At 39.0% G+C, this 22,043-nt stretch overlaps 1 protein-coding gene and 1 pseudogene across 1 annotated transcript; both read right to left on the bottom strand.

Moving 5' to 3' along the window:
• Nucleotides 1-1,030: 1,030 nt before the first annotated feature.
• LOC102717252 lies at nt 1,031-3,768 on the bottom strand (annotated as a pseudogene).
• Nucleotides 3,769-8,833: 5,065 nt separating this feature from the next.
• Nucleotides 8,834-11,450, bottom strand: LOC102716972. Its single transcript, XM_006654866.1, has 7 exons — nt 11,289-11,450; nt 11,048-11,134; nt 10,676-10,915; nt 10,400-10,567; nt 10,096-10,149; nt 9,788-9,934; nt 8,834-9,490 (listed from the first exon to the last, which is right to left on the bottom strand). The coding sequence occupies exons 1-7, from the start codon at nt 11,448-11,450 to the stop codon at nt 9,113-9,115; spliced, it is 1,236 nt and encodes a 411-aa protein (XP_006654929.1). The 3' UTR covers nt 8,834-9,112.
• Between the last annotated feature and the right edge of the window lie 10,593 nt (nt 11,451-22,043).

Below are 22,043 nucleotides of genomic sequence, written 5' to 3'. Positions count from 1 at the left end.
ATCTACCCTTTGACGAAGGGTTCTACGGTTAGCCTAACCTATGCTTCGGTAATTAAAGGATCATTCAACTGGGCCAACCTACGTGCCCTTTAATTCGGGGTGGTCTGACCCATCTTTCGGCGAAGGGTCCTTTGGATGCTGGTGCGGAGACCGCTGTTTTGCACGATGATGACACGAGCATTCGGCTGGTTGTACTTGTACATGATTTATGTTTAGGCAAAGGCAAAAAAATCTGCCAAAATCACCGTCTGCGCTGCGTTGGTCGTGGACCATGAACTAGGCCCGTTATCGTTTAGGAGCAACCCAATAACGGCCTATGACGGCTTCGGTGTTTCGGCCCAATATCGCTCCCTGGATAAATAACTAATACTCCAAAAAACTAGTCGCAAAAAAATCGACATGTGCGTTGTACGATCTACGATATCGCTATGATGGTGTCTTGATGAATTTCTCTCCAGCCATATATATATATATATATATATATATATATATATATATATATATATATGCATGTTGCCATGAACAGATTAGCACGATCAAGCAGCTCCAGTCACAGCTCGATTTCTAAAGCAACCAAACCAATGCAACCTTCTTGTCTGACCTTAACCATTTCCTTAGCTAGATCGATGGATACCCCGCACGTTGCTGCAGGAGAACTGTGGAATAATATATTAAATATCGATAAGGTGAAGCTAAGATCGACGACTCCACGACTCAATCTCAAAGACATATGTTGGTCCAAAGGCGCCCACTAGTAAAGAATATTTCTCCAGTATAGCATGCAGTGTGTGAAAACGGGTGAGATCATATATGACAGAGGATTTTAGCTAGATTCTGAGGTAATGTATAGCTAGGGTTATCACACTCTTGATACACAATGCTTGTAATAACTAATTATTAAATAAGTTGCTCATTATATTCCATAACATAACATCCCGTGAACTATAACAATACATTTTTTGCCAGCTTGTAATGCTAGCTTGTTCAAACCTCTTACCAGTGCAGATGTATACATAGGTAGCAATCAGATATGTACTGTTAGCTATAGAGACCCTAGCTAACAATACTCTATTATTGGGCACACGACCATCACACTAATAATGCGTAATGCATAAACGCGAGCGACGTGCATGTTGATTGTGTACTTGTAAATTAATGAGATGTTTGCTCGCAAGCTCTCTACATCACTTGACTTTGATGGTTTTGAGGGCACCCAGGCCCGCCATAGTAGATGTAAGTACCCCAGCTGGTGGTACTTGATACATCACTCATGATGTTATAGCAATTGGGTAATGGAGCTATCAAGCCCACGTCATTAGGTGGTTTGAGATAGTTGGAGGAATCAACAACTTGGATTACGCTGCTGTAGGTGGCCATGCCGAACCCTTCCTCAGAGAAATGTCCACTGCCCATGGGTGTGGTGATTTGAGGCGAATACACCTCCCCACCCCACTGCACACTATCAGCAACACCTGTCTGCAAGAGGGTAAATATGGACGATGGCCAGTATCCCACGTAATTGCCTCCTGCTTGCAACCACCAATTGCCCCCCTCTAGGTCCTGCAAATGAATTAATTTACTTGAGATTAATTAAACGAACAATTAAGATTATATCTAAATGATCACGAAATTAATATAGTTAGTTGCTTTAAGATTATTCATTTATGGGGTGCTTCGACTTTTCCACCATATTAGGGGCAAGAAACCAGAAAACAAAACAAACAAAGAAATAAGGGTTAATTAGATCCATGTCATTATAAAATACACCGAAGAGTTATCAATATTAGATAAGCATAGTTTCTGTGTACATTTTTACCTTCCAAACTAAATAATCGAAGACATATTGTGCGCCAGCATAGGTGGAGACAGGGGAGAGGGTGCCACCGAGGACGATCTGCGTGTTTGTCTGGATGAACCCTGAGCACGCTAGATTGTAACATCCCGTTCTGTTATATGCATCACTCTACAATATAATATATATTCCAGACCAATGGAATTAGTTAATTAGTACCTTTATGCCAGCCATAATTAAATCCCCATCGCAATATAAATGGTAGTGAAATATTAATGGTTACTCCCTCTGTTTTATATTGTACGTAAGACTTTTTATCTGTAGCTAGATTCATTTATTAATAAACATATATTAGTTCCGGTATATGTATAGATTCATTAGTATTCATATGAATCTAAATAATACTATAAAGTCTTATCTTTAAAACGGAGGGAGTACTACTGATATAACGAAGGTAAAAAAGGATGTTTATATATCTTACTGTCCAATAGATGAAGAGTCTAGTATTATCATCCCCATAAATTGTTGGGTACACCTGAAACATTAAATGTAGATGGCTCAGAGTCATTGCCTTAAGAAAATGCACAACGTACCATTGCAAAATTAATATTTTGGTCTCATACAACAGTACTATATATGTGATGTTAGTTGATAACATGAACATTAGAACATACATGCATACATGTAGGATTTAATAGATAAGAGCTTGCATGCATGGATCGAGCAAGAACCTAGTCAACCTCATATCTAGTATGTACTCATGCATGCATGGGAACTACAAGGCATGCATGTATGTAGGATTTAGAACTCTTTCTGCTCTAAATGCACGTAAGGTCTCATGTAGCACCTGCCATCCAGCTTCAATAGTATTCAGGTCATTGTTAGCATAGGAGCCCGCTGAGATCCATAGTTGGGCCAGGCTAAAATCGCCGGGTGTCGCAATCGTTGGTTGCCACACATTGATAGTCACTTTGGTTCCATAGTAGTTGGCATCCCCGGTTGCATATGCTACACCATACTGTTCAATGAAAAATTAAATGACACATTTATCTTAAAAACCATAATAATAATAATAATAATAGTAATAGTAATAGTAATAATAATAATAAACAATTTAAAGGTGGTGATTTTTGTACGTGGTGGCCATCTGTGACACCAGCCAAGTGATGGTGAGGGTGATCGAGGGGTATTGGAATGCTTCCGTGTGTCTTCTTGCCATACGTTGTAACAGAGGTGGCTCTCATGACATCCTCCTCCTTGGTCCTTCGAATAGGTATGGTGTTGTCAGGGCACTCTTCGCCATTCTGATTCCATGTTTGGGTAATCGGACGTGTTGCTTCACCATACATCCCATTTGGCTGGGTAGAAGGTCGCATCTGCATATATAAAGCCGCCAATATTTATAAGTGAAGATATAATATATATCATCATGATATTTATTTATGGTGTGTGGGACTGGTATCACGCATATACATATGTACGCAGAGTGAAATTACATGTGGAAGGGGCATGGTAACTTCACCTGGATTGTATGGTTCTTGAGGAGAGGGTGATCGAATGCTGGCTGTCTGGAGATGGGCACACAGTCTATGATATCTCAATCTGGGCTCTATACGCATTTATTTCATTATAATCTATAGTATAGGAGTAGTTTGCAACAATATAAGTAATATAAATAGTTAATTAATTATGAGAGTTGGATGATATTTAGGAAGAGAAACTATATATATATGAGAGTTGGAGTACGTACATCGCATGCGCATGCCGTGCATATATAGTACCTGAAAGATTGCGAGAGGAGGCTTGTTGAGGCGCTTCAGGAGGCTCCGCACCTGCCGCCGCCGCTGCGCCGCCGTCCAAGCTGTAGCACTCCCCGTCGCCGCCGGCGCCGGCGCCGCCGAGATCAGAGACGCGAGAGGCAGTACGAGGAGCGCCACCAAGCACGCTCGCCTCCTCGACGTCTGTGCTGCTGCCATTGCTCGATCAGCTAGCTAGCAAGCTATACGTAGTGCTTGCAGATGATCAACACCCTGAAGGATGCATGGCCTTTTATAGGCCGGGATGCAGAGGCTGGGAAGCGAGACGTACACACTACTACACAAACCAATTTTGATGACATCTCGGTTTCATTTTTACAAATGGGATCCACTTGTGAAAATTTCCACTTTTTGTGGGCGTCTCCTTAAGAGATCCGCTTGCAAAAATAGAGATATTCCCTCCGTCCTATATTATAAGACTTTCTAAATTCATACATGTATGATATTGAATCTAGACACATATATAAAACATATACGTTGATGCATGAATGAATCTAGGCAAATCCAGAAAGTCTTATAATATGAAACAGAATGAGTATAAAAATTGGTGAAACACCTACTCCTACTTAGCATCCTCGCCTCTCTCCCACTTCGACTCCCCTCTCCTTTGATCTCCTACACTTAGGAGGTCCCTTGCCTCTCCAAGTGGTGACGGCAGGCTTCAAGAGCGGCGACGACCATGGCAGTGTCGGAAAGCTTAGTGTGGAGCAGCAGGCTTCGAGAGCGACAATGACTACGGCAGCAACGAAAGGGGCATAAATGATGGAAGTGGCGAAAGGGGCATCGAGCCGCCATTGACTCGTAGACGGCGAATCTGATGGCGGTGATGTTGGGACCATTGGATCAGTTGTTGCCTACCTCGGGAGTGGTGGATCTGATGTGGGGAGGTCAGGGTGGCTGATCCAAACATTTTTGGTGGGTGGAGGGCGGTAACGCAACGGCGAACTGCAGTGGTGCCTTTGGGAGGGCAGCGACAACCGCGGATACATAGGTGATGATATCTTTTTGCTAGGATTGAATAGGATCTAGGGTTTCCGGATTATTCGTTTTTTAAATTTTATTATATTCATTTCTGCTTATAGGCGGCGTAAACGTGCCAGCGTGTGTGGAAATCCCATTTTCATGTGTGGTTGTTCTATCTTGGTGTTTGTTTCTAGGGACTTATTTTTAGTCCCTAGTCACATTAGATATTTGGACACTAATTTGAAGTATTAAACACAGACTAATAAAAAAACTAATTTTATAAATGAGAGCTAATCCGCGTGACGAATTTTTTAAGCCTAATTAATCCATAATTAGTAAATGTTTACTGTAGCATCACATAGGCTGATCATGGATTAATTAGGCTCATTAGATTCGTCTCGCAAATTAGTCCAAGATTATGGATGAGTTTTATTAATAGTCTATGTTTAATACTTTAAATTAGTGTCAAATATCCGATGTGACGTGGGGCTAAAAAGTTTAGCCCCATCTAAACAACCCTATATGCCGGAAAAAATACCGATAATTTTTCACATACACCTAGTGACGTATGCATGGATGTTCTATTCTGTGGGCGCCAACGTTAGGATTCTTTTGTGTTTTTTTTAAAAAAGGATAAACGACATATATAGTTGCAAAAGAAAAATAATTTGGTAATAAATTTTTTATATACATGTTTATAAAAAAACCTCGAAATCAACTCTAAAAATTTAAGGTTGAAAATTTAAATTTTAATTTATAAACATAAAAGAAAGGAAAAAGATGGGGGTGAGTATTTGAAAGCCCGCGGTGGGCCGGTTTCATTTGCAAACGTACACACTGGAACAGAGAACACGTAGACGTGCAAAAATGGATTTCGGTTTGGTTCTTCTAGTGATGAAAAATAAAATATGAAATATTATCTTTTTATAGCTATTAATAGTATTGATGAAATTAATTACAATAAAAGTAAAAATCTATTTTACACATGTGAGATGAACTTCTATACAACTTTTCGCAAAAATACATACCTCAGAAAGCATGTGTGTAAAAATCGAGAAATAATCAGGGATAATGGTTGTGTTCTTTTGCCCTACTATAGTGCAAATTATTGCTCTGCCTTTTGTATTCATGCTTCCCACATACAGTGTTTTTTCTAAAAAAATAATATATAAAAGTTCATTTTCTTAGTAGATTTTTAATTCTATAGTAATTAATTTTATCGTTCATACCATCCAATGATTATCAAAAAATTACGTAATATTTCATCTTTGGTCGCCAAAAGAACGTGGCCGATATGTGCGAACGAATGCAGCATGGACTATGCATAAGCTATAGCTAGTCTCGATCTAAACTTAATTCGTCTGGTTAGCATCACAAGAACTATTGCAAGCCTGGGTTGTTTATCGGTGCAGTCGATTAATTTCGAGGGAATTCTGCTTGCAGCTTTCACAAGCAAAAATATTGTGCTAGCAAGTGGAATATTAGGAAGTTCCCAACACGCACTTGCTACTTACTCTACGAATTAAAATTATTTGTATTGCCACCCCTTTTCCATTAGATAGGACAGTCCATCTCTTATCACCCATAGTGTGTCATCATCAGTTGTCCAAGTTGTAATTATTTTGAGAATATATATGTAATAAGATCACCATTTTGAAATACACAAACACAAACAAAAAAAACATATCATTGCATTGCTCGAAGAGTCCTACTGAAATATACTATATTAATTGTCAAATTTAATTCAGGTCGATCCTGCGTAAAGAGAAGATTTTCCACCTATAATTCCAAGCATGTGACACACTACCACATAGCACAACATATGGGACGGCTTATCGGTGCCCTGTTAGCCAGATACCACACTGGTAAGGCCTCCGCCAACCCCATGCCAAATTTGCCCAACCAAGCATGGAGAACCAATGCTGATAAGCGATATCAGTGCCGGTTAATAATACCAACTAGAACTGATGAGTATATCACATATTAGTGTTGGTTAGTGGTAACACCCGATACTAATATGTACTCCATTAGTGCTCATTTGGCTCTGGTTTCAATGTATTGAGCAGGAATAGTATTACTTTCAGTTCCCCCTACTCACAACTACCTCTTTCCCCTCCTCCCATGGCCGTGCCCACTTCCCCCCTCCGCATTTCCCATGGCCGCGGGGCCAAGGCCTCTTGGGGCAGGCCACGTGGATCTAGGGCGGCCTCCCTGTTGAAGGCCATAGGTTGGGGCTAGTGCCCAAGACGACCTTGTTATTTTCATCGAAAAGAATGTGGTAAAGTGTTGGACGGCGCCGGGTGTAGGCTTGCCGTCACCGCCCCCAAGAATGAGCTAGAGCCCCTGCATGCCATAGTCTTTCTTCCTGGTTAGATCTTGTAGATCCATGTAGGTAACAATTTCCCCTCTTTCTTAGTCTTCGGTGTCCATCATTTACAATCCCAGAGGATTTTTTTGCAATTTTTTGTTTGTTACTCCCCCGTTTTCATATTGTAAGTTTTTTCTAGTTATGTCTAGATTCATCTATTAATCCACGTATATATTTCTAGATTAATTAGCATTATATAAATCTAGATAATGCTACAAAGTCTTACATTGTCAAACAAATTAAGGTAGTATGTGCTTGCAACTGTTGTAATTGGTGAAGTTGTTAGGAACAACATCTGTGTGTTTGCTTTAGTTCTTGTCACTGAGCTATAAATTGTTTGATTAATACTGAATATGAGGTCAATTGCTTAGTAACATACTCTAATCATGAATATAATCATGTCGTGGATCTTAGCTTGTACTCTTTACAATCGAATACTTCACTTAATTTGCATCTTCCGTGTTGATTGATCATTGATTAGTTAGCTAGGCACCATGGCAGCCTTTTGGATTAAGTCAGATAGTTACAAAAGTTGGCTTTACAATTGGACCCTATGGACTCCCAATTTCTACAAAAAAATTGGGTAGGAACAGCAAGATATCGAGAAGTCCAGTTTTTTACTCCATAAGCATTAATTAAAGTGAATTTAAGCAACTCAGCTCTCAAATAGTTGTAGTTTTTGAGTGTTTGCCAAGCAGACCTCGAGTAGGGCTTGTGTTGTTTCTGAGTAGAAATTCCTCATGAGGTTTCCTAAAGTTTTTGCTCATCTACTCTACTCTACTATACTCCATAGATAGAAATGACTTGTCTAGTTTGCTACTATGAAATAATAATAGAAATGGATGCATAAATATGTTCATGCAACAAAGAAAACTCTAGATCTATTCATGCAAACTACGCTAAGCAACAAAAAAAAAACCAAATCAAATGGATGCATAAAATAAAAAAAATGACCACACTTTCCCCATTAAAAAAAACACATTTCTCTATCTCTAAAGCTAAGAACATCAACTAAGAAATAACTATACATGATATATACAAATTTACCCCCCAAAAAATAGAGCTCAGATGAGGGGTATGATTAAAAAATATATCCATTCACAAACCACAACTTTTCTATATCTAAAGAAAAGAAAACACCATACAAACCATAAAACTAGGAGGGTGAAGTTGTAACTGCTCTGACTCTAGGGTGAGTGAAATTGGTTCTCTCTATTCGAGGGCAAGCTCCGGGAGGAAGAAAGGTACTTATTATTGCTGGGACATTAGTATCGGGTGTTAGAAATACGCGGTACTAATGCCTCCACAAAAATCTCTCTGGATGGTAATGGCACTAGTATCAGGTGATTCTACCACCTCATACTAAAGCCCAAGCGCCCCACCGCTTCAATTGCTACTAATCTAGAGCAACAGTACCGGGTGGTGTTACTAACTGGAACTATTGCCCCCATTGCCCAGGCCACCGTTTACACCAATACCGATGCATGCATAATTGCCAGCTCCAACATTAGCAAGTATGAACATGAATTTGCTAGACGAAAAGCTCTTTCTCTAGTAAAGTTGTGTGGGAAAATGGGCTAGATCATCCCATATACTACCTCCGTCCGTAAATGTTTGACGCCGTTGAATTTTTTATACATGTTTGAACATTCATCTTATTTAAAAAAATTACACAATTATTAGTTATTTTTATATCATTTTATTTATTATGAAATATACTTTTATACATATATATAGATTTACATATTTGATAAAAAAATTGAATAAGACGAATAGTCGAACGTGTATAAAAAAGTCAACGACGTCAAACATTTAGGGATGGAGGAAGTATATAGGTTCAGCTGGGTTATTACTTTGTTTAAGGCCTCTTCTCGATCTGCGGTGCTTGTAAAAACAAATGATTAAATAAGGTGGTAATTATATTCCATAACGTAACATCCAGTAAAATGTGACGAACAATACATTTATTGCTAGCTTGCTCAAACCACTTACCAATACATATGTATACTTAGCAATCATACATGTACTATTAGCTAGTAGCTAGTAGAGATCCTAGCTAGCTAACAATACTTTATTACGTGTGAAGACATTACACTAGTAATGCATAATGCATAAACACGAGTAACATGCATGTAAATTAAGGAGATATATGTTTGATGGCGAGCGAGCTCTCTACATCACTTCAATCTGAGAGTTTTGAGGGCACCCAGGCCCACCAAAGTAGATGTAAGTGCCCCAGTTGTTGGTGCTGGAACCACTGATGATGTTATAGCAATTGGGCAATGGAGCAATCAAGCCCACACCATTTGGTGCTTTGAGAGTGTTGGAGGAATCAACAACTTGAATTGTCCTGATGTAGGCTGCCTTGCCGAACCCTTCCTCTGGAAAATGTCCACTGCCCATGGGTGTGTTAATCTGAGGCGAATACACCTCCCCGCCCCACTCCACAGTGTCAGCAACGCCTGTCTGCAAAAGGGTGAAGATGGAGGATGGCCAGTAGCCCACATAATTGCCTCCTATTTGCATCCACCAGTTGCCACTCGCTGGGTCCTACAAATTAATTAATTCATTAGAGATTAATTACGTTGACAATTAAGATTATATATATGAATGATCAGGGATTAATGTAGTTAGTTAGTTTAAGATCAACAGATGTGTCTCCATCTGTGTGTGAGTTCACAGACAAGATAGAGCATCATTTGTGGCTTCGTCTTATGTCTGAAATTAAAGGTGCCAGGTAGCTAGCTGACACAGATTCCTCCGTGCCCATTATATTAGTTCATGAATTTGATCTTTGTACATATATATGCTTTGAATGTTAGATAACATAAGCTTAATTTCTTTTACCTTCCAAACCAAATAATCGAGGATATATTGTGTGCCACCGTAGGTGGACACAGGGGACAGGGTGCCACCGATGACGATCTGTTGGTTTGTCTGGACGAACCCTGAGCACGCCAGATTGTAACATCCCGTTGTGTTATATGCATCTCTCTACAATAATGTGTATATATTCCACATCAATGGAATTAATTAGTACCTCTATGACATACATAATTAACTCCCCACAGTAATAGAATAGGGGCAAAATACAAATTGTTACTGATAATATAATAAAGATAAAAGGGGATATATGTGATGTTTATATATCTTACAGTCCAGTAGATGAAGAGTCTAGTATTGTCATCCCCATACAAATACGGGTACACCTGAGACATTAATATTGTAGATATATCTTAGAGCCATCACCGTAAGAGAATGCACAAACCATTGCAAAATTAATGCTTATGACTCAGTACAACAACACTGGAATATTAGCAGATACCATGGACATCAGAACATGCATGCACAACAACAGAGCTTGCATTGATGGATAACCTAGTCAAGCTCATATCTAGTATATGTATCATGCATGGAAATGTTTTCCTCTGTGATGCACTTTCAGGTCTCATGTAGTACCTGCCATCCTGCTTCAATGGTATTGAGATCATTGTTAGCATAGGAGCCTGCTGTGATCCATAGCTGGGCCAAGCTAAAGTCGCCGGGTGAGGTAGTTGGTTGCCACACATTGATGGTCACTTTGGTTCCGTAGTAGTTGGCATCTCCAGTTGCATATGCTACACCGTACTGCTCAACAGGAGATTAAATGACAATTTTTTTTAAAAAACTATAATAATAATAATAATAATCAATACTAGCTAGTTCTAATATGAGCATAGAATGGTGCTTTTTTACGTGGTGGCCATCTGTGACAGCACCCAAGTGAGAGTGAGGGCGATCGAGGGGTTTTGGAATGCTCCCGTGCATCTTCTTGCCATACGCTGTAACAGATGTGGCCCTCATGATATCTTCCTCCTTGGTCCTTCGGATTGGTACAGTGTTGTCGGGACACTTTTCACCGTTTTGATTCCATATTTGGGTGATTGGACGTGTTGCTTCACCATACATGCCACTTGGGTGGATAGAAGGCCGCATCTGAAATGGTCATTAATTATATTTGTAAAGACATCATGCATGACGCAATATTATATTGGTTGTGTAGAATGAAATTATTATATATGAAAGGGCCACGTACGGAATATAAACAATGGAGCTTAATTAATTCACCTGGATTTTATGGTTCTTAAGGAGAGGATTATCGAATGCAGGCTGGCTGGAGATGTGCACGCAGTCTATGATATCTCCATCTGGGCTCTGCAGTTAATTTAATTACCATATACATATAATCAATATCAATTACTTTCCAACAATTCATTATGTGAAGAATTAATGAGAACGAGTTGGATGATATCGATTAGGAGGAGAAACCAAAGAAACTATGTATATATAAGTATGGTATCGCATGTACCTGAAAGGTTGCGAGAGGAGGCTTGTTGAGGCGCTTCAAGAGGCTCTGCAAGGTAGACGACGAAGCTGCTTCTTCCTCCGATCGCGACGAGGAGAAGAGAGCCACGAGGAGGAGGAGCGCCGCCAACCACGCTCGCCTTCTCGACGCCGCCGCTGCCGCCATTGATTCCATCGTGTGCTAGCTAGCTAGCTTCGAAGCAAGCTGTAAGTGTGCTTAGCTATCTTGCTGTGCAGCTGATGGATGCTCAACGCCATGGAGGATGCATGGCCTTTTATAGGCCAGCCGAGACGGAGAGAGAGAGACGTACGTACATCATGCACATGCATGCATGTTCATCAACGTAGCGAAAACGTTACAAGTTAAACAACTGCTCCACCTGTTCTAGACTTCTAGGGGTGACTTTTGCAAACCACATATTTATAAAAATAATAATTTGTAAAAAAAATATTTATACATGTGCTCTTTAAGGCTAATAATATAGTTAGCACGTTGGTGGTAAGACTGTGCATCTTTTCATCAGTTATCTGTATAGTAGTTAGTTATTTATTAATGATCCACTTATCTCTCTAAAAGAGTATTTTGGTTCTTGTGTCTGAGCTGGCTGTAAGTTTACAATCTGCTTCTCCTCTCTCCTCTCATCTCTCCTCCACCTGAGCATTTAGCCGGCTTACATCTTGCTATTATACTTTCTCTTAGCGATTTAAAAGCAAGAGTTGAAAAATAAACTATGATAAAAAAAGCCTTGTATAAACCACAAATTTAAGGTTAAAAGTTCAAATTTTGAATTATATATAGCATAAGCAGAAGAGAAAAGATAATGGTGCTAATATATTGCTAGTTGGGAGGGACACTCGTTAAATGATATGAATTTGGATAGATACGTAGTAGTTATGATAAATCAAATCTCATTAATTCTAGATAGCAATATTTAGAATGAAGGTGTGTTAATTAGTAACTTGTTCGGACAGAACTAGTGCAATTAATGCTGGACTTATCTTGATCTAAACTTTGTCGAGTTAGCATCACAACTGGATTAATTATTCTTTATCGATGCAGTCGATTTCGAGGGAATTTTAAAGCCTCTATTTGCACCATTGGACAAGTAATTGACCATGTGCATATCCTACTATATAATCTCGATCGTCAGCTAAGATATGATTAGCAGAGCGTCAGCAGGCTGTTACATAGATTAATGTGATAGTGTGGAGTGAGGACTTCAAGGAGTTCCCAACGTATACACTTTAACGAATGGCCACATCTGTCTAATTAGTAATTAGGAGCACTGGAAATTGTATATATATATATATGTGTGTGTGCGCGCGCGTGTGTGCTGGGAGAAGTGGACTTGACAAAGAAATATCCTATGGAAAACAGCAGTCATCTAAAAAACAGTGTCAATATTAGCTGGAAGTGCTTTTCCTACCACTGTTTCTTGACAACAAATGAAACTCAAATTGAGTTTTAAATATCCAAACTAATGGCGGCTAACCGTTGCGGCAGGCATCACACAACAGTCTTAATACTAAACAATCTGGCTCCCCCTGAACTGAATAGTTTTCAGAAAGCTGATATTTTATAAATTTTTGACAAGCAATTTTACCATCTTTAAGAAAGTGTTACGAGACACTCTATTTTTAGCATAAAATTTGAAACCTCCGATTGTATCTTGAGATACCAAAATTTTCAATTTAAATTCTACTACGTACCTAGAGGTAATTTCCTCAAAGATAGTAAAATTAAACATTTTTCACTCCGTAATCTGAATCTACAGAAAGGACAAGAGGAAGCTCTCAAGTCCTCCTCAGAAAGAGCCTGACGTTCAAGGCCTGACGAGGCTCCCTCTCCCAAGGATGAATACAACAAGGTAAGAACATTCTCTGAACTTCTCTACAGTGTATCCAATCTTCAGGAGAAAACAGAGGAACCAAATTAAGGTTCATCTTTTTCTGTACGTTCTCTTCAGGCTGAATGTAGAAAGAAGCTTGGAATGCTGGCAGAAGACAATTAATTATCTTTTAAACGGGCTCCCCCAAACTTGTTTTACTGATCAAAACACTTAAACACAAGCCTGCTTAATTTGTTGATTGAATTGTAATAAACAGTAGATGGTCTCCAACTACTGTCTATCATGTAAATATCTTTTGATGAGTGTGAGTGAGATAATTTTGTGGCCTAGTGTACGTAAGCTTTGTGGCTGTTATGACGGTGGTTGTGCTTGTAGCTAAATTATTAGAAGAAATTGATTGACAGAAATTTGTCCGGTTATTTAGTTGTATTTGTGCCAGTTATTGCATTTTTTGCCTGTCCCATACAATAAACGACGCTGATGCCGGTTTCATAGTATACCTGACAATGATATATAGTCCATTTATCCGTTATGGAGCCATGCATCAAAATGGTTGTACGTACGTATGTACATACGTATGTACGTACATATACACATATACATATATATAATATTAACAGGCAAGCATATACGTTACCAATGTATCTCTCCTCTTTGGCATGCATGCCACTGGTACCTTTGACATTTCTCCCTCTTGATCAGACAGCTCCTACCTCCAGTGTGTCATCACTTCTCCAAGTTGTAATTATTTCCAAGATATATACAAGTAGGCCGGACGATCACACAAACCCAAACCAAAAACATATCCTCCTTGCATTGCTTGAAGGATACTACTACTGAAAATTCAGGTCTATTGCGTAGAGAGAAGTTTTCCCACCAATACTTCCAACCATGTGACATTCTCGTTGATGCATGCATGGTCACTGCTACAAAAATAATTTTTTTAGACACCCATTTAGTAAAGACGGGCCGCAAGATGATCCGCATGTGAAAAAGATTTAGGGGGTATCGAGTAAAACCCGTAAATAAAAATTAACTTTTACAAACGAACCCCTTAAGAGACCCACCTACAAAAATAAGCGTATTTTCATAGGTGCGTATCTTAAGAGATCCACATGCGATGTTCGAGATATGTATCGGAATCTTTTCCATCGCACACCACTAAATACCTATCCTCGCATATCTCCCACTTTCAACTCCTACCTTTTTCGATCTCCCAATCTTGGTTGGCCTCCTCACCTCTCTGAGTGGCAACGATGGGTTTCAAGAGCAGCGGTAGCCATGGTAGTGGAGGAATGCACAAGCTCCGAGATTGACGATAACTACGGTAGCATCACAAGGGGCATAGAGCCAACGTCGACCTTGTGGGCGATGGATTTGATAGTGGGAAAGATATCGGAAACAATGGATCTGACTGCTTCATGCGACGGTGATGCTGGGACCACCAAATCCACGGTCGTCTACCTTGGGAGTTGTGGATCCATCATCGCTGGCCTCACCCAAGGATGGTAGATCTGACAGCGAGGAAGTCACGGACAGAGGATCTAGCGGCTTCTAGTGGGTGGCGCGACTAGAAGGCAGCAACAAACTACAGCGATGGCATCGGGGGAGGCGGCGATGACGGCGGACCAAGGTAGCAATGATTTTATTTATGTGAAAGGAGCTAGGGTTTCCGAATTATTCATTTTTGAATCTTTTTTGGCCATTTTTTTCTTTAGAAGGGCGGCATAACATGCCCGTGTATGAAAATCGTGGTGGTTCTCCCTGAAAAAAATGCCAATTTTCAAATACACCAGTCGTCGTTTGCTCTAGTAGTGATAAAATGCATGCATGTATGTTCAAATCTGTGGTGGCCATTTTAACGTATTCGAAAGCCTGCAGTGCACCGGTTTCATTAGTTCGATCACAAACGTATATACAAACTGGAGTAGTAACTTGTTTACTGAGAACACGTACACGTGCAAGAATGAATCAAGTACGTCCATGCATGCGTAATGCATGGACTATATATACCTAATCGATCTCTCTATCTAAAACCTAATTAATTCGTCTAGTTACCATCAGAAGCGCTATTGCAAGCCTGGAATCTTTATCGACGCAGTCGATTTCGAGGGAATTATGTTTGCACCTTTCACAAATAATTGACCATGCATATCGATCAATCCCATCAACTAGCTAATATTGATTAGCATTGTGTCAGCGGGCCTCATTAGATAATACACCCTCCATCCATAAATGTTTGACGCTATTGACATTTTTATACACATTTGACCATTTGTATTATTCAATTTTTTTTAAAATATGTAAAGTTATATATATGCATGACGGTACACTTAACAATAAATACAATGATATAAAAATAATTAGTAATTATGTATTTTTTTAATAAGCCGAATGGTCAAATGTGCATTAAAAAATCAATGGTGTCAAACATTTAGGGACGGAGGTAGTACTGCATCTGTCCAAAAAATATAAGTATTTCTTGTTTGTTTAGCGGTGATAAAGGTTAAAGAAAAACTATAATATCTCTTAATAAATAAGAATAGACGAGGGTGTAAGGTTAGATGAGGATAAATAGAAAAAAATTTAAACCAAAATGGTTAATAGACAAGTAGTATGATAAATATAGTACCCGAAATGATTATATTTTGGTATAAAATCTAATATCTGATATTTTCGAATGAGATACTATTGGATTAGCTAGTGGGGTACTAAGGAGTTCCCAACACGCACTGGCTACTTATTCTATGAATTAAAATTATTTGCATATGCAGCCCTCTTCATTTGATAGGGCCGTCCAGCTCATACCAGTATACCACCTATAGTGTGTGTCAGCATCACTTGTGCAAGTTGTAATTATTTTTGAAAAATATATATAAGTACTACAATCACCATTTTGAAATACACAAACACAAACAAAAAACATATCCTTTGCATTGCTTGAAGACCGGGGTACTACTAAAATACTACTATATGGTCAAATTTAATTGAGGTCTATTAATTGCGTAATGAAAAGTTTTTCCACCAATAACTCCAAGCATGTGACATTCTCATTGATGGTGTCACTATTATTAGTTAATTAAGCACTGAAAAGCTTTGACCTCGCTAGATCAACCCACTGGCAATTAATGTCCAGATCTTTAACAAACCGGGGTTTCATTTTCTCTAGCCCTCTGTATACATATATACCCACCATTCACCGCCAAACAATAAAGAATATAAAATTTTTGTTCCCTAAAAAAATACTAAAACAAATGAAAACAAACTGCGTGAATCATAATTGTTATGCCCATATCTGCATCAAAGAAAATTATTAATCTCCTATACTTAGACGTGGCAAGCCCCCATTGGCCAAGATGATGAAGGGAGAAAAGTCAAAACACAAAAACCATGGAGAAATGGAAGCCACTGTGGTGCGCCCTCCAACAAGAAATCAATACTAGCAGTACTACACTCCTGTCTGCCTAGATTTAACTCATTTATATTGCTTTCCTTTTATGCCGTAAGACTTTTCTAGTCTGGTGTAGATTTATCTATTAATAAATATATATAATTTATATATATGTCTAAATTTATTAGCGTATATATATATATATATATAGAGGTAAGGCTAGAAAGTCTTACATAGTTACATTATAAAACAGAGGAAGTATATAATTTTATACATTAAATTTTCGTTCAGGAATCAAACCGGTACATACAAGATGCAAAAATCAGTCCAAAGGTAAAATACTTACAACTGAGAAACTTAACGCACACCTCGAAGAAAAGACTAGTGAAAGGGTCACGTCTAGCGTAGCTTAGAGCACCACTCCACTAGCAAACTCAACTGGAGTATAAATCTTAGTCCTCTAAGCTCATATTCAACACTAAAGCCCTTCTCTTCTAAAAGGAAAAAATAACAAGAATGAGTAACGCACACCGTACTCAGCATGACGCTAATGATATAGACGTGCACACAATATCAAGGGCGATTGATGACTATTTTGCATATAAGGCACAAATATTTACATCTCAAAATAGTAAAGCAATTTATTATTAAATCAAGATTAATCACCACCGGTCAATGTTAAACCACCGTCCACCTAAGCAACATTTATTAAAGTCAAGTTAATCGAAGGAATGAGACTAATCATATTGAATCTCGATGGATCGCTCGAAATCGTGGGCGTGACTATTTAAATAGTTTTAATCTGATCAGAGAAGTATAACTTTACTCATAAGACATAGCCCTATAACAACTTTCGTGTACCAGTACACCACCACAACATCTCAGAAAGACAATGTGACAGAATTATTTGGGTAACTCTTCCCTAATCATCCACACCTCGTTGAGCTTGCACCTCCTGCATATGTATCCCCTGGTAGGCAAGCTTCCCCTTTGCCATGGTGGATCCAAAAGTCCATCAAACTTGTACTAGGGCCGACCTAACTCCGTCTCACCAACCCTTGTCTAAGTGCCTAGGTATGGTGTCGTGTCCTGATTATCTCTAAGGATTTAAAAATCCTTAAATAAATTATTTCTAGAATATATACTAAATTATGAATTAAATTAACAAGCGAAATCTTGAGGGAAATAAAATTTTCCTTCTCTTCTTCGTTCCTTAGGTAGACAGAGAGACAGGCGGAGGCGGCTGGAGAAGCAGAGGCTGGAAGGGGAGAAAGGGCTGCCGGCGGTAGCGACACGAGGCAGTGGTGGAAGATGGCTGGTGGCAGCGACCTAGGCCGTGTTCGGCCGAAGGTTGGTTATGTGATAATATATTGGTACATAATTAATTAATTATTAATTATAGAAAATATAAAATAGATTAATATGATTTTTAAAACAACTTATCAATAGGTTTCTTAAAAAATATATCATTAAACCGTTATGAAAGTATGGGTGTGAAAAACGAGAGAATCTGAGTTTAAGTAAGAGCAAGGCTAATAATATAGTCAACAAGCTGGTTATAAGACTCGTCGTAGTCTTCTTATAACTCACTCATACAGTGGTTAGCTCTTCATCTTTAATACAATACCTACATGTCTCTCTCACAGAGTATATTAGTTCTTGTATGTGAGCTGACTATGAGCTTATGACCAACTTCTCCCCTCTTTCTCTCCTTTCCTCTCTATTCCACGTCAGCATTTAGTCGGTTTATAGTCTGCTCTAAGAGGAACAAGAGAAGTGCACGGCGCTATTAGTCTGACGACTAGCAGGTCGAGCTGGCAAGAAACGAGCTAGGGGAATACAAGAAGCTCGAGGTGAGGAAAAGAGGAGTCCGGCCGTCCTGAACTTGTAAGCGGCGGAGGAATGGTTTCGATTGGAAGGAGGCAGTAGCGATGGTAGGAAGTAGGAAGGAGCGGCGGCGGCTACGGCTTGCTGCGTTCTCGCGTGAAGAGGACTGCGGCGGCGACGGCGACGGCGACGGCGACGGCGGTGGGTTTGGATGAAAACGGCGGCGGTAGCGGTGGCTCCTCCTGCAGCTGGGAATGGTGGCAGCAGCTAGCAGAGGCAACGATGGGGAGCTAGCGGCGGCAGCGTGTGGAGGGAGAAGCAGCGGGGCGGCGGTTGGCTGGCTGCGCTGGGCTGGGCTGGGCTGGAAGGCCCAGGTGGAGGCAAAAGAAGAAAAAGAAGATGGTCCAAAAATAAGGAATTCATGGCCTAAATGAATAGTACAACTTTAGGGCAAAATTTATAATTAGCCGGTGGACACCGTAAGATCATGAATTTGCTATAAGTCATCCTAAAAAATATGGTAATTAGCTGGCAGACACTTCGTCTATTATTTTATAAGTTTCGGAGTCAAAAAATTTTAAATTACGAGATTGCACTCGGTGGCCGGGTCGCAAATTTTATAATCTCCTAAAGGAATTTTATAGGGAAATAATAGCTTGTGGGAACTTTATAAAAATAAGGTTTATGGTTCAAAAAAGAACCTAACATCCAATAATATTTTTTCATAAACGATAATATTAAATAAAAATGATATACCCTAACGATAAATACTCAACCGAAATATGATTTAAAAGGATAAAAGGGGTAACAATGCCCGATAATAATTATGTTTTCAAGATTTTGAAGTTCCTAGAATAACATTTGAAATTTTAAAATGCAATTTACCTCAATATTTTAAAAATATCTAAGTAGAAATACAATTAACAAAAAATACAAAATTCATTGTAATAAAGAAATAAGAGGTGGATATTAAAAGGTTCTTAGTAGCCGTTAGGGTACACTATTTAAAATTAACTATATTTGCATCAAATAAAAAAATCAAAGAGAGTTTATCCTAGAGAACTTAGTTAAAAATGATATGACAGGTTCTAGTATGCATCTATTTTACTTGTCGAAAGACCACATATCTTATTTAATTTTTTATTATGTCAAGTATAATTTATTATTATCAATTATAAACCTTCCGATGCAACAACATACACTTTCCAAATCGATTTTCCAAATCGATTGTATGATAACCAATTAATTATTCCTGACTCGACATGAAATTTATTTCTAAAATTTATTTTAATTTATATAATTAAAATTAACTCGAGCCATTGTAACACAGCATTTTGCTGGTCTGTAACAAAATAAAGCGCACCTTTTATACTAGTAGAGATTAGTAATTACCCTTCCAGAGAGCGGCCCGGGTTTTGTGTGCATGGGCCGACCAAAAGCTCCCTAAGGTAAAGCCCCTGCATTTCGGCATCTTGGCCCAACTGGCCCACGCTAATTCTCACATTCGGCCTAGCCACTGCATTCTATCTGGGCCTAAATTAGACCCAGCATCGGTTTGGTTTGTCAGCCCAATACAGCCTATTACTGCATCGGCATTTCGGCCCAATATCCCTTGTAAAAAAACTAGTTGTAAAATTCGTCGTCTGCTTTGTACGGCCATGAGCAGAGCAAGAGAACCTAAGGCCTTGTTCAAGTTGCCAAAAAAAGTTTGTAAAAGGGTGATGTCAGAAGTTATTTTCGGATACAAATAAAAAACGAATTTCACGGCTCATCTGGAAACCGCGAGACGAATCTTTTGAGCCTAATTAATCCGACACTAGTACATGTAGGTTACTGTAGCATTTGTGGCTAATCATGGATTAATTAGGCTCAAATAATCCGTCTCATGATTTTCTCTATAACTGTGTAATTAGTTTTTATTTTCATCCATGTTTAATGCTCTATTTAAGTGTTTAAAGATTCGATAATGTTATGTTTTTTGGAAAAGATTTTAGGACCTAAACAAGACCTAAGTTAGGCCACTTCAGTTGCTGCTCGATCCAGCAGCATATCCTTGGCCCCTCTGTCCTGTCTGCTCATCGCTAAGCAACCTTCTTGTCTGACCTTAACCATTTCATTGCTTAATTTAACCAACACAAGATCATCAGCTCAGATCAGATCGCCACATACAAAGCTTAGCATAGCACCCACATGGAGAGGAGTCCATACGTGTGCTGATTAATTAGTTTTGCTCTCTGAAGCAGCAAGCAACTCAAGCTGGCTTCTGCTCGTGTGCAGTTGCTTGTACCACACCTGCACTACACGCTGGAGCTTCTCTAGCTATAATCCACAGTTTTAATTAATGGGTCTCTTGGAAGAATTAGGCTTATTCCTAACTGGTGTGATTAATCTACTCTAGTATTATTCGAGCTGCTGGTTTCACTCCCGGCCATGGCTCTGCACACTCTGCACTGCCACTCTGTTCATGCCTGCTACAACAGCTGGCCTCCCTGCTCACGTGCGCCTAAACTAACTGCTAATTCTGCACTAAGCACTCCACTGACACTATCTTAATCACTTCATATCCATTATATGCTTGCACCCCTTCACATGCCAAATGTGTTCTCCTATGCTAACAACACTTCAGTTCAGTACCTCATTTATTCATTTGCTATTAGTACTTGAATTTGGATCGTTTTTATCGATGCAAATTGGGTTTGGATACAAAAAAATAGTACTGTTACTTTCATTTACTTCTGCTGGAAAAGATCAAATGTGTCGGGCAAGATAATTTGTAGTAATTAATTAGCAGTCACTCCTCACTATCAATCAGAGTCCGTACAGATGGACAGTGACTAAGGAAGCTCACAGGAAGGAGCTGCATGGAGACAGCATCCAACCAAAGAATTGTAAGCCTCTTAAGTCACCCAATTAATTAAACCCAACAACCAATCCTGCAGATCAAGATGTCTCCTTTGATAGACAGAAGCCTAATTACAATACTCTAGTTGTCATGCATGATTACACACTTAGTTAAATTATTATTGGACAGATTGGTGCATAATTGATATCATTCTGGTCAGATCAATCTAAATTACTTACATTTACATCGCCTTTGCTAACATCTTCTCTTGCTTGTCACCTGCTCGATCATGCTAAAATTTTACCAAATCACGAAAGCCTCGCTCTCACACTTTTCATCATGTTATCTCCCAACATGTTACTGAGTTATTATTAGTTCAGAGATGCTGATTGACAAGGATGCCATGTACAATGGACGGTCGAGATCGAGGCGATGAAGAAGTACCACCGTTGGATCGTTATCGATCCTTACCTACTCTCGTTTCTTTCCTATCATCTCATCTGAAGTATGAACCTGACCAAGAAATTGTTTAGGGAAAAAATCGAGTAAAAAAAGCCTTTCAGTTCAAGTTTCACAGTCTTGTACGGACGATACGGCTGGCTTTGCCGTACATAAAGGCATTCATTTTGATGGAATAATTTGTTAAGAGTTGATTACTTATTAACAATCCATCACATCCATTTCAAAATCATGAAAATGTTTGTTCTACAAGCAACTCAACCTGACAGGCCAAACATGGGCCATCAGGTTTAATTGATTTAATTGTCATATTATAGCATTCATAACTATGCAAGTCTCACCAAAAATGTTTGCCATTTTTCTTTGTTAGATTATGCCTCAAATATACTG

The sequence above is a fragment of the Oryza brachyantha genome, chromosome 5, assembly GCF_000231095.2.
Source record: "Oryza brachyantha chromosome 5, ObraRS2, whole genome shotgun sequence".
Lineage (NCBI taxonomy): Eukaryota > Viridiplantae > Streptophyta > Magnoliopsida > Poales > Poaceae > Oryza > Oryza brachyantha.
The sequence above is the reverse complement of the archived record's forward strand: the minus strand, read 5'-3'. Positions and strand labels throughout refer to the sequence as shown.